This window comes from Epinephelus moara, chromosome 23, assembly GCF_006386435.1.
Source record: "Epinephelus moara isolate mb chromosome 23, YSFRI_EMoa_1.0, whole genome shotgun sequence".
NCBI lineage: Eukaryota > Metazoa > Chordata > Actinopteri > Perciformes > Serranidae > Epinephelus > Epinephelus moara.
Genome location: NC_065528.1, coordinates 3,369,143 through 3,381,402, shown reverse-complemented (window position 1 = coordinate 3,381,402; position 12,260 = coordinate 3,369,143). Strand labels below are relative to the sequence as shown.

Sequence of the window (12,260 nt, the reverse complement as noted above, 5' to 3'; positions counted from 1 at the left end):
TGTCAAGCATAAGTTAACTACCATCTCTCAGAAAGTACTTTGCACTATCAGTGATTTTTTAAGTGTAGGTGCCACTTTCGCCATCTCTTGGAAGCGAACAGATGTCTGTGTTGGTCCTTTCAGATTTGGAATACATGAATACAAAAATTTTCTCCCAGAGTCCTCACATTAATGAAGAGAGCAGCTCTCAGCCTATTTTTCCTTTTATAAAATCTGATCTAGTTTCTAATCTGGTTCTCTCTGATGGGGGGCCGCAGCTCCAGGGGCTCCGCGGTGACCTGATAACCCCGAAAAAGCAATCCTCAGTCCAGGGAGACGGCCTCTCTGCCCTGGCTGGCCTGGATGAAATGCTGATAGGGATGAGGCAGCACAGCTGTTCTCTAATATACAATTAAATCATTTTCTTCCGGGAAACAGTATCTCCATATTCTCTAAGGTTACGTGGAATTGAATTTTCTCAGTCAATTTAATTACTTAAAAATATTCAGTTTAAGGGGAATATAATACTATAATCTAAACGACATGGTTTTGGTCTATTTGTGCTACATCTTCATGTGGTTGGCTGATTTATATGATAAATGTTAAGGTGTTAGGATATGTGAGAAAAATGTAGACACACTGATGTAGCGGCTGGTGGAAATGTGTGTAAACTAACTGCCACCTTCAGAATGTGATAAGGTAGAGGTCCTTCTTTAGTTTGATGCTAAATTTTATATTGCATCCCATGAATTCAGATCATTAGGATTTATGTGAGTCTGAAAATGCATAAACTGGAAATAAAACTAGAACCACCTTGCGATGGTTTGCATCCGCACGAGTCATTTTGCGCTTACAGTTTACATCCATGTCTGTGAAATGTGGATGCTTCACACACATCTTTCCCCCAACAGCACAGAGGAGTTACACAATCAGCACAGTTTCAAGGTGGGCACATAAGATTATTGTCAACAATTCAATATCTGACCAAATGTCTTCCCTTTGGTTAAAATTATGATGTAGAATAATGGCCAGAGAGTGTTTTTGTAGGACATTATAATGTCACAGTGAAGTTGACCTTTGACCTTTTTGCATATAAAAAGTCATCACTTCATCACTTATTTAAACAAAAAAAAAGGGAAAAATATGGAGGTGTCTGTTATTTATAGGATATTATGCAATGGTTTTATTGGTCCAGGGCCACCTGGACCAATAGGACAGTATGCGGCCCATGAACTACTATGATATACAGTGTCAAAAACATTGTGTATGTATACTAACATTTGGAAATCCACATGCTTTGAATGACTGTGGATTATCATGAGCCTCTGTTGTAATGGCAGTATTATGTGTGTATTAGAGCTGTCAGTCTTCCCCTATAGTCCCATCTGAATTTCATTCCTTACTTTTTTTTAATATTTGAATTATTTTCAATCTTTTAATGCTCAAATTTAGCCTATTATTGATATGAACAGTACTACGCACTGGGGATGTACGATAATATCAGCATTTATTCATTGGCATCTGCCTATATTGTGCTTAAAATGAACTATCAGAAAACATGCTTTATCTTAACTTGCACAATGAATAATTATTACTTACATTGAAAAGCATTCGATTTCATTTCTCCATCTGCTGGTAGTCCATCACATAAGAGTATGCATGCATAATATGATGTTTATTCCACTACAGAAGAGACTTGATGATCACTAAAATTAGGTAGGGAAAAAATGGTTATATCCATACTGATATTGGTTATCGGACAAATGAGTTGTTACATATCGGCATATTGGATATCAGCAAAAAATCCAATATTGTGTATGCTTACTATGCACCCATACTCTCTATGCACAGGTGTAAGCATTGCCAATTCCACTGTCAGTGTGTGGTTGTTGTATCTTCTGTCCACTAGAGGGCATTTGCAGACGCAGCATTGATTCGCATTAAAAACAACCAGTTTTGTTGTTTGTTGGTGATGAACAGTACCCTGGAAATCCAGAGTTCTCCCTAGAGCACAATTTGAATTTGCTCAGCGAGTCACTCTGGCAATCAGTAATGATGCTCATTACCCATGCCCTTGGAGCCAAGCTGCACCAATCACATCGGTGTATCTGATATAGGCGGGCCAGAGGCGAGCTAAACAGATGACAACAGCGCAGAAACGACGAAGTCCGGAATCAGTTAGTAAACATTGCAAGATGGATACGGAAGAACACCAGTTGTTTGAAACGGCTTTGGCAGCTACAGTGAACAAGTTTTTTTCTCTAAAAGAGGAACAGAAGATGGCACTCAAATCTTTCCTTTGCAAGAAGGACGTTTTTGCTGTTTTGCCGACCGGATACGGCAAGAGTCTAATCTACCAGTTAGCTTCGCTGGTAGCGCTCTGGATACATGACCCTGTGTATTGTGCTGATTGGTCGTAGTGTTATCCAATTGCGTGCAGTGATATTTTCAAATGCATGCTTGGTGCCGCTCCTCAAGTTGGGCCATTTGCATTACTCATAGCCAGACCCTAAATCTTCCTAGATTTGGGTCTGGATTTCCAGGCTAGTTGAACAGGGGTCTGCAGCTTGGCAGGTGTCTCGCTTAGGTAACACGCCATCCATCCCCCAATGACAAAGTCAGCTCATAGGCATTCAGCTACTAGGTGACTTTGGAAACACTGACACGATACTTATGAAACGTACAAATATAACGTATCCGTGGCAGAAACATACAATGTCAGCATTTTTCTCTGGTGACTGGGCTTAGATATGCTAACGTTAGGTTATGCATTTATGACATTTTTTTTTAAAAATGTACATTCGAATAGTAATTTAGCCATTCAATTTGTATACTTTTTTTCTATTTAATATATAGTTGACGATTCATTTCAACTGCCCTTGTGTATGTGTGTGTACTTTTAAGTGTTTAATTAGCACATAGACGTACCTTCGTGAATGTGTCCAAACACATGTAATTTGGGCTGGACTCTCCTCTGGACTGTGTTGAGCAGCTCCATGCACCCAACACGCTGCATCTTCTTTGGGACCCAGTCCAGGAAACCTGCACACAGTGACAAGCAAATCAAACACACCTTAAGCTCACACTAAACACACTTCTTCTCACAGAGCCAGCTAATAGCACCAGGTCACATACAGTATGAAGAGCTTTAGCCCAAAATGAAATAATGAAGTGGTGAAATGGTAGGTGGGCTAAACTTTTCCACTGTCTAATACTGTCTGCTTTGTGACATTCTATGTTTGCTACTATAATGTGGAGATGGACAGTATCAGTATTGGCTCCAATGTAGTCAGTTGAGGCTGCTGCGAAGAGGTGGGGAGGCAGTGAGGAACACAACAATGCCATCAACCATGTGCCGTGGCTCCAATGTATTACAGGAAACATGTAACTACTGTAAACTCATTCCACAATGTAATCTTAACATTCAACTGTGGTGCGACCAAGTCACTGTTACACAAGTCACGGATAAGTCGCAAGTCTTTGCACTGTAGTCCCGAGTCAAGACAGGCAAGTCCTGGGTCAAGTCTCAAGCCAAGACAGGCAAGTTCTCATTCAAGTCCCAATTCAAGACAAGCAAGTCCCCAGTCAAATCCCAAGTCAAGACTGACAAGTCCTGAGTCAAATCCCAAGTCAAGAAAGGTAAGTTCTGGGTCAAGTCCCAAGTCAAGACTAGCAAGTGCCGAGTCAATTCCCAAGTTAAGACAGGCAAGTCCAGAGTCAAGTCCCAAATCAAAACAGGCAAGTCCCAAGTCAAGACAGGCAAGTCCCGAGTCAAGACAGGCAAGTCCTGAGTCAAGTCTCGAGTTAGACAAGCAACTTCTGAATCAAGTTCCAAGTCAAGACTGGCAAGTGCTGAGTCAAGTTCCAAGTCGAGACAGGCAAGCTCGGAATAAGGTCCCGAGTCAAGACTGGCAAGTCCCAAGTCAAGTCTCAAATCAAAATAAGGAAGTCGCGTGTCAAGTCCCAAGTCAAGTCCCAAATCAAAATAAGCAAGTCACGTGTCAAGTCCCAAGTCAAGTCCCAAATCAAAATAAGCAAGTCGCGTGTCAAGTTCCAAGTCAAAACAGAAAAGTCCCAAATAAAGTCTCAATCTAAGATGGGTAAGTTCCAAGTCAAGTCCGACGTCAGGCCTGACTAGTTCTGAGTCAAATCCAGAGTCAAGACGGGCAAGTCCTGAGTTATGTTAAAAGTCCTAAACGTTTGATTTTCAAGTCCTAAAAAAGTCATTATGTACTCTTCAGCAATGTAATGTCGATTTAAGAACAATTTAAAAACATTTGAAATGTAAAAAAAAGATTGCTTTATAAAATTTGTATTTATTTGTTATCAAGTTTGTTAAAACAAGTACAACCGAACTTAATTAAAAAAGAAGTTGTGCTGACATTGCACACTCAATAGAGCAAAATCTGTCCTGTCTTCTTGTATAATGTAAATGTCAATTTTGTAAATAAGTAAATAGAATTCTTTGATGTTGTATACAGCATCTCTGACCATGACATTCTTTACAATCTTTGGGCTTGGGGGAAATGTGAAAAGTCCAAGTGAAATCACAAGTCATTGGTGTAAAAGTACAAGTCAAGTTGCAAGTCTTTTTTGATTTTGTCAAGTCATGTGACTCCGGTCCACACCTTTGCCATTCAAATTTATAATAAAACAGTTTACATTAATGCCCTAAAATGTGGATACATAAAGGAAAAAATACTAATTTATTCAAACAATGGTCCATTATTTTGGAAAGCATGTTGTGGTTCTTTTTTAGGTTCCCACCTGATGGCCCCAATGACATGTTAGTTATCACTGCTCACTGGTCTGTATACTGTAGTTAAGCCTTGCCATAATAGCTTATTATAGGGCTTCAGAGGTTATTCACTGAGTGCTGATCCTTTCTCTAGAGCACAAACTTCTTGTGTTTATTTGAATGAATTATATAGTTTCTAAATCTATTTTTTATCAGTCATATTTGGCTGTTATTTAATGGGAACAAAACAATGTCACGTTTAACCCTTATGTTTTGATATAAACTGGCAGTAATGATCCTATGCGGATCATTTCAGTATTTCATTTAACTGTGTGTGATGATAGTTGGGTTGATTTTCTGCATTTCCGTGGCTGAATGTGTCTCCAAGGTTATAAATTTCATCTCCCTTCAAAAGACGATCCATCACATTTTAGAACGCAGCTCTCCATTTCAGACTTCTTGTCTAATGGCAAACTGCACACCGCAGCACAAAAAAAAAGACTCTTAGAAAGCAGCCATAGAAAATAAAGATCAATCACAGCCACACACAGATGCAGACTTCACAGTGTGTGTGACAAGGATGAAGCATGGAGTGTATATGATTTAGTGGCTGCTCTGTGAGGAGGGATGCTGCTGATGCTGAGTCAATAAAAGCATCAAGTCGGAGAAATAAAATGAGTGAGGAGCTCGTGCCTCCATCTTCCCTGCCTTCTGTCGCTCTGCTCAGACAGGAATAAGAAAGTAAACACAGGGAAAGGAGAGAAATAAAGTGAACAAAGAACAAATTACCAAGTGAGGAAAGAAACGGGTTTGGACAAATTTATCAAGTTATTGTTTGTTTTATTTTTTTTATCTTCTAATTTTTAATAAAACGCCAGAAAATTGTTTCAAGTCTCAATCATGTCTCAAGTCTTTAAGGATAAGTCCAACTTAAATTTTGTGATTTTAGGGAAGTGTCAAGTTCCTAGTTTTTGAGAGCAAGTCCAAGTCAAGTCTCAGAAATTTAGGGGCAAGTCAAGTCTCTACTCTTTAGGGCATGTCCAACTCAAAACTCATGATTTAAGAGGCAAGTCAGTGTCCGGTCTTTAAGGGCCCAGGCCAAGTCTCAAGTCTCTAACAGTAAGTCCAAACCAAGTCTCATAATTTTAGGGGCAAGCCAAGTGTCATTTTTTTAAGGACAAGTCCAAGTCAAGGTTAATGATTTTAGGAGCAAGTCCAGTTTCTAGTATTTAGTATTTGACTTCGTTTTGTAAAAGCCAAATAGCAAAAACCCAAGATTTCACTGAATGCCTGGTAGCAAATAGCAAATCAAAGTGTCTCTATTTTAGTGAAAGGTACATACTTCATCAGCTGTTTGCCCTCAAGCCTCAAGTCAAGTCTTTAATTTTCATGTAAGCAAAGTCTCAATGGAGATGAGTTAAAGTAAAGTCCTTACTCCAACATTTTTGCAACTCGAGTCACAGCCCTAAATCACTGTAGTTTCAATATGGATGGATCATTACAGATCAAATTTTTCCAATTTTGAACAGTAGTTCAACAAGTCTGAATTAGCTGCCTAGCCCCAGTCCAAAACCTTACATACAAAGGTTTGTGGCCATATGCTTGCAGGTGTTGAACTGTGACAAGTGAGAAGTAGCAAGTCTCATGGCTTGGTAGCTTTCAGCAAGTCCTCAGCGGGGCAAAAGAAAAGACCGTCTTGGGATGATTTTAAAATTCTTTATACATTTTTATTTATTTTTTACTACCAAACAAAGTGCTAAAAATCTCACTCAAGGCAAAGTTAATGGACCCTCTCACACTCAACACAGACATAAAAACTTCCATGTTCTCAGCTGGCAGTGAATCAGTCATTCCGGTAAAGTAATACAGACTGACTTCTTTGTCCTCTAAATGTATCTACCTGTAAAAAACACACTTTTAGTATCAGTTTAGGTATAAAACGCCTTAAAACTGTAAGTGTATTCTTTACAAGCCTTGGGAGACAGTGGAAGTGAAGTGAGAAGTTACGAGGGCTCTTTGTGTCTCGGGGTATTTTGCTCTAATGTGCCGCTTGTTTCAAAGCAGCTGCTGCTTTGGGCACTGAGCCTGTTTTCCTCTTTTTGTCTCACTTTCTTTCTCTCTCTGCTGTTAACTTGTTCCTCACAGCCAGATAAAGAGGCCATATTTTTCCTCTCTAGCTCCCGATCTGCCGCTTTATCGCGCCTCATAAAAGACGGGAGCTTTTGCTGCAGTGCGAAACAACGTCTCGTTCACACTCCGTTTTCCGTCACCTTCTTGGCCATCATTCTTTTCTCACTCTTTTAAAAAATATTTCAAAAAAGGATGTCTTTTCTTGACCTCTTGCGCTTTAAAGAATCCACTTAATCGTCCACACTTTTGTCCTCCATCCCCTTTTTTCTTTATGCTTCTTTCTTTCTCATGCCTTTCCCTCCAGTCTTGCTCTGAGTCTGTGTGTGTGTGTGTGTGTGTGTGTGTGTGTGTGTGTGTGTCTGTGTGTGTGTGTCTCATGCATTAGTAGCCTGCTGTAGCTGCTCCATATGCCGGTGGCTTACGAGCAGATAGCTGGAGACACTTCGCTAAGCTGAATGGAAAATAAACGGCCGTGTTCGCAGCCGAGACGCAGGCACAGAAATCAATCACACACACTCGTCTGAGCACCACAGCTGCAGCGGGAGATGAGGTGTGAAAGTGTGTGTGTTAGAGTGAGAGTCAGACAGAGAGAGAGAGGGAGAGGAGTGTGTGTGTGTGTGTGTGTGTGTGTGTGTGTACAAGCGTCTGCATGTGTTTCTTTGTGTGAGACAGAGACGTGCGTACAGGATGTCAGTTAGCTTGTGAGCCGGCGTCTGTGTTTGTTCAAACTCTTGCTGTGTTTGTGTGGATGAAAAGTGCGTAGAGGCTGAAAGGTGATCAGTAAGAGAGCTAATGATCTCCTCTAAAGATAAAGTGTGTTTTCAGGCCAAGCAGGATGAGCTGACTGGACTGTGAGTCACAGCTTTGATTACCTTCACCCTTTATTCATCCACTCAATACGACAGTGATTCATCAGCGCCACTTCCTCTGCTCTCTTTCATTCGAGAAGGAAAATAAAGCATTCACAGACAGTGTGCTCGTGGTGTGTAAAAGCTGTAGAGAGATGTGCACAGGTACCTGTGGTATGAATATGTACGTGTTTATTCACATACTTCCAGGACCACTGACGTCAAGTCCTCTGGAACATGGTAACAACAATTTCACCAGTTAAAGTCCAGCTGGGAACCTTAGCTTGTCATCATCTCCCTGTCATCCCCAGGTCCACCTACAGAAACTCCTGGGCCCTTGAAAATGGCCACTAAATGGGTCCTCCCTGTATTTGCTTTACTCATGTTAAGGCATACATATAGACTTTGTCAGTGATGGGGGCTACATATGCATTTTCATCCTCTTTGTCACAGGTAATAGACCTGGTGGATCCTTCACTGATGCTAGCAACCTCTTGGGTAGAAGAGTTAGCAGTGTTGGGCAGTAACTTTCTAATTTAATTTCAGTAATACTACTACAGTTACCCCCAAAACAAATATGTCATTACAATCTTAGTTTTGTTGTCAGCCTCCTACGGATTTGAAATTCAACAATCAACCACGTCAGTGGATTATTTTCATGATTATCGTGCATGCACGTCAGTAAGCAGCAAGCTAGTTTGAAAGATGGTGAATATATTCCTATTCCCTCCCGAGGGAAGATGACAACAACGTTGCTCCAGGTAGTGGTACTAAGACTCTTTACACTGCCAAAAACACACCCTCAAACCTCCTGAAACATTGACTACCACAGCACAACAGTGTAAAGCTCTAGGAAATACACCACATCAAAGATGAGTCTTCTGCGGCCATGGGATAAGTAGGTAAAGCTATAACTGGAGCAACTACACTGCGGAGGCTGTGGCTCAGAGGTAGAACAGGTCATCCACCAATCAGAAAGGTCAGCGGTTCAATCCCCAGCTCCTCCAATCTGCATGTCACTATCCTTGAGCAAGATACTGAACCCCAAATTGATGCTTCCACCGGTGTGTGAGCGTGTTAAAAACTGAGTAGAAGGTGGCACCTTGTATGGTAGCCTCGGCCACCAGTGTATGAATGTGTGTGTGAATGGGTGAATGTGACTCGTAGTGTAAAAAGCGCTTTGACTATGACTAGAATGGTGCTAAAGTAAAGTAAAATAAACCTCTTACCAATTTTCAGTAGAGGGGGTTTTAATTTTGAAACAGGCTACATTTTATGAAAGCAACAATAAATACTGTACAATGTTTATTTTTATTTTCATTGAATTTTAATTGTTACGGTCAATATTGGTATAATATCGGTTTGAAATAAAATTTGGTTATCGTTGCTTGTATTTAGGATGAGCGTACTTATTACTTACTTATTTACTATTTACTATTTACTAAAAAAATACAAAACATGGTGGGCACTTAATGCCAGTATTTTCAGACTCAATATATGCGCATGTGACTAAATAAATAAATAAAGGGAGCTGAGGGCCAGATTTACTGCAGCTTTTGGGCATGTTTTTCAGGCACAGATGTGACGCATTCTGCCCCGAACACATGTGGTGTATTAATCACACAGATGCAGCAGGCAGGAGTCTCAGATTGTGTTTCATTTGTTCAGGTGCATATTCATCCTCGTTGCATATGCATTTAAGGGAGGATCTTGCAAATCATAGTAGGAGACATGTTACAGTAACAGAGGTTAATTATGTGTTCTGCTGGATTAACTGAGGTCAAGACCGGGTGTGAACCAGCACAGATGGAAGTTCCAGGAAGGTTGTAGTGGTGAAAAGAAACAATTTAATATAGGATTGTATATTACTGGAAACCAATTATCAAATTAGGCTATAATTAAAGAATACAATATCTGTAGGGCAAATGAGAAGTGGACATTTGAATTTGAACTTAACCATCAAATTACTACGGGCTTGCATCTTGCATTTACCTTGCATTTACCTTGATATTACTATCCATATTACTGTAACACTATCTCTACCTCCACCTGCTTCCCCATCTCTCTTTCTTTCTCCATGAGTTGCAGTGGCCTATGTATTCATATTTAGAGAGAATATAATCTGATTTTATGACTAACAACGGTTTTTCTCAGTTGGAGTTCAGCCATGACTGAAGTAAATGATCACTGCATTATAATTTCCTTTCACAGTTCAGTGATCTACACATATATACAGTATGTGCACCTTTGATATATGTTGGAGCGTGTGTGTGTGTGTGTGTGTGTGTGTGTGTGTGTGTGTGTGTGTGAGTGCGTGTGTGTGTGTGGGTGCGCGAGTGTGTGCGTCTCTGTGTGTGTGCTGTAATGTATGTCTTACCCAGTGGGGGGCAGTGTGTGACCAGGATGTCTGTGTTGTCGGGGATCTGGTTCCACTTGTCCAGCAGAGCCTGACCCCGTGGCAGGTTGAAGCCCCAGCCATAGTACCAGGGCTGCCTGCGCGCATGCACACACACACACACACACACACACAGAAAGGAAGAAAGAAAAACAGACAGTTTGGTTACTACACTTGTTAGAGGTATAGACAGCATCATGTGGGATGTGTAATATGAATCTTTTAAATCAAGCCGAACACTTCACTCTGTCTTTTATCCTGGCTGTTAACCTTTACATTAATAATATCGCCCATGATGATTGATAGGATTTGCGAGTAACATATGAACTTTTCACATTCTCCTCACACGTGTAACAGCAGCCACAATGAAAACACATAACCAGGGATCAAATCATATCACACATCCTGCAACATTGATAACTACAGTGCAATGACGTTTACATGCACAAATATTTCATTTTTTGCCTTTATACTAAAAAAGACTATATTCCTACTTAACAATTTACATGGCTAATAAAAATGAATATTCTACTAATATCCCCATTTACGTGCAGCCATACCTACTCTGATTAATGTGCCCCAACATGTCATTTATTACGTCACAATATAGAAAAGTGGAATGGCTGTCGCTTGTGTCATTTTGCTTCTTTGCAAAATTTTCCACAGGTGGTGGACTTGTTGGATTGTGCAAACTCAGCTTCCCTCTTTAATTCCTTCAATTAATTCCTCCCTGAAAAAGGTCAGTGTTCCAAAAACCTGTTAATTTCCAAGTGTTTCATTATGTTTTAAAAAAGGTGTGCTTCTTCTGACTAGCAATTTGACTCAGTATATGTCAATAAGAGCCAAAGCATACTAACTAAAATTACCACCTTGCGGTTGTATACCTCCACAAACCCTTCAAGTTGCAGTTGAAGTTTACATCCATGTCTGTGGAAACACTGATGCTTCACACACATCTTCTCCCCGGCAGCACAGAAGATCTGTACAATCAGCACAGTTTCAGGGTGGACACCCAAGATTAGAGTCACCAATTCAGTATCTGACCAAATTCTGAGATATGGCATTGAGTAATGGCCATAAACACTGTTTTTGCAGAACATTATGATGTCACAGTGAAGCTGACCTTTGAAATTTTTGATATAAAATGTCATCACTTTATCATTCTATCATATTAGACATTTGTACAAAATTTTGGCATTATTAGTGTAACAATTCTTGAATTATGACCCAAAATATGCTTTGTGAGGTAACACTAACCTTGACCTTTAACCTTTGACCACCAAATTGTAATCAGTTCATTCTTGAGTCCAAGTGGACATTTGTGCCAAATATGAGGATATTTCCTCCTGGTGTTCTAGAGATACCACGGTTACAAGAATGCGATGGACAAGGTCATTGTGACCTTGACCTTTGACCAAATTCTTATCAAGTCATCCTTGACTCAAAGTGGATGTTTGTGCCAAATTTTGGAAATTCTCTCAAGATGTTCTTGAGAGGTTGCATTCACAAGAACGAGAAAGATGCAAGGTCATGCTGACCTTGACTTCTGACCTTTTGCCACTAAAATCTAATCAGTTCATCCTTGAGTCTGAGGAAACGTTTGTGCAGAATTTGAAGAAAAAGAAATCCCTTAAGGCCTTCTTGAGATACTGAGTAGTGAAATAACTGCAACATCATTGTAATGGTATCTTGTAAACCCATGAGGGCTGGACACATGTAAGTGTGCATGACACAAAGTAAAAAATCAAAGCAAATCAATCAAATAGTGTATTCACAAGAATGAGACAGATGAGGTCACAATGACCTTGAACGCTGACCTATGACCCCTAAAATCTAGTCAGTTCATCCTTGAGTCCAAGTGGTCACTTGTGCTAATTTTTGAAATTTCCTCAAGGCGTTTTTGAGATATTGGCCTCTAGTTTCCTGGCACGGCGCAGGGTGGCGAACCCCGCGCAGAGCTAGTTTTGAGCAGCGCAACCCGAGGCGCGCTCAGTTTGGTTGTGTGGCAGACCGAGGTGTGCTGAGATGGGTGTGGCGGCGCAGCAGGGGGAGGTGTCGACAGATCCAGCTTGGCGCAGTGACAGTTTCGTGCCAAAAGGCTTTGCCGAAGGTGCGCTAAAAGCTCGCCAGCTGAAACCAGGTCTACTGTCAACTCAGGCGGAGCGCAGCC

General features: G+C 40.6%; 2 protein-coding genes across 3 annotated transcripts in view; both read right to left on the bottom strand.

Moving 5' to 3' along the window:
- Positions 1 to 12,260, bottom strand: part of scube1 (signal peptide, CUB domain, EGF-like 1) — a 647,001-nt gene that overhangs the window by 264,195 nt on the left and 370,546 nt on the right. The gene's annotated exons all lie outside the window — the stretch shown is intronic.
- The window catches only part of mpped1 (metallophosphoesterase domain containing 1), a 139,748-nt gene that overhangs the window by 3,163 nt on the left and 124,325 nt on the right, over positions 1 to 12,260 (bottom strand). For both annotated transcript variants that reach the window (XM_050036089.1, XM_050036090.1), the window contains exons 5-6: positions 10,073 to 10,188; positions 2,908 to 3,021 (exon numbers count right to left, since the gene is read on the bottom strand). In XM_050036089.1, the coding sequence (XP_049892046.1) occupies positions 2,908 to 3,021; positions 10,073 to 10,188 (230 nt within the window). The remainder of the gene's footprint in view (positions 1 to 2,907; positions 3,022 to 10,072; positions 10,189 to 12,260) is intronic.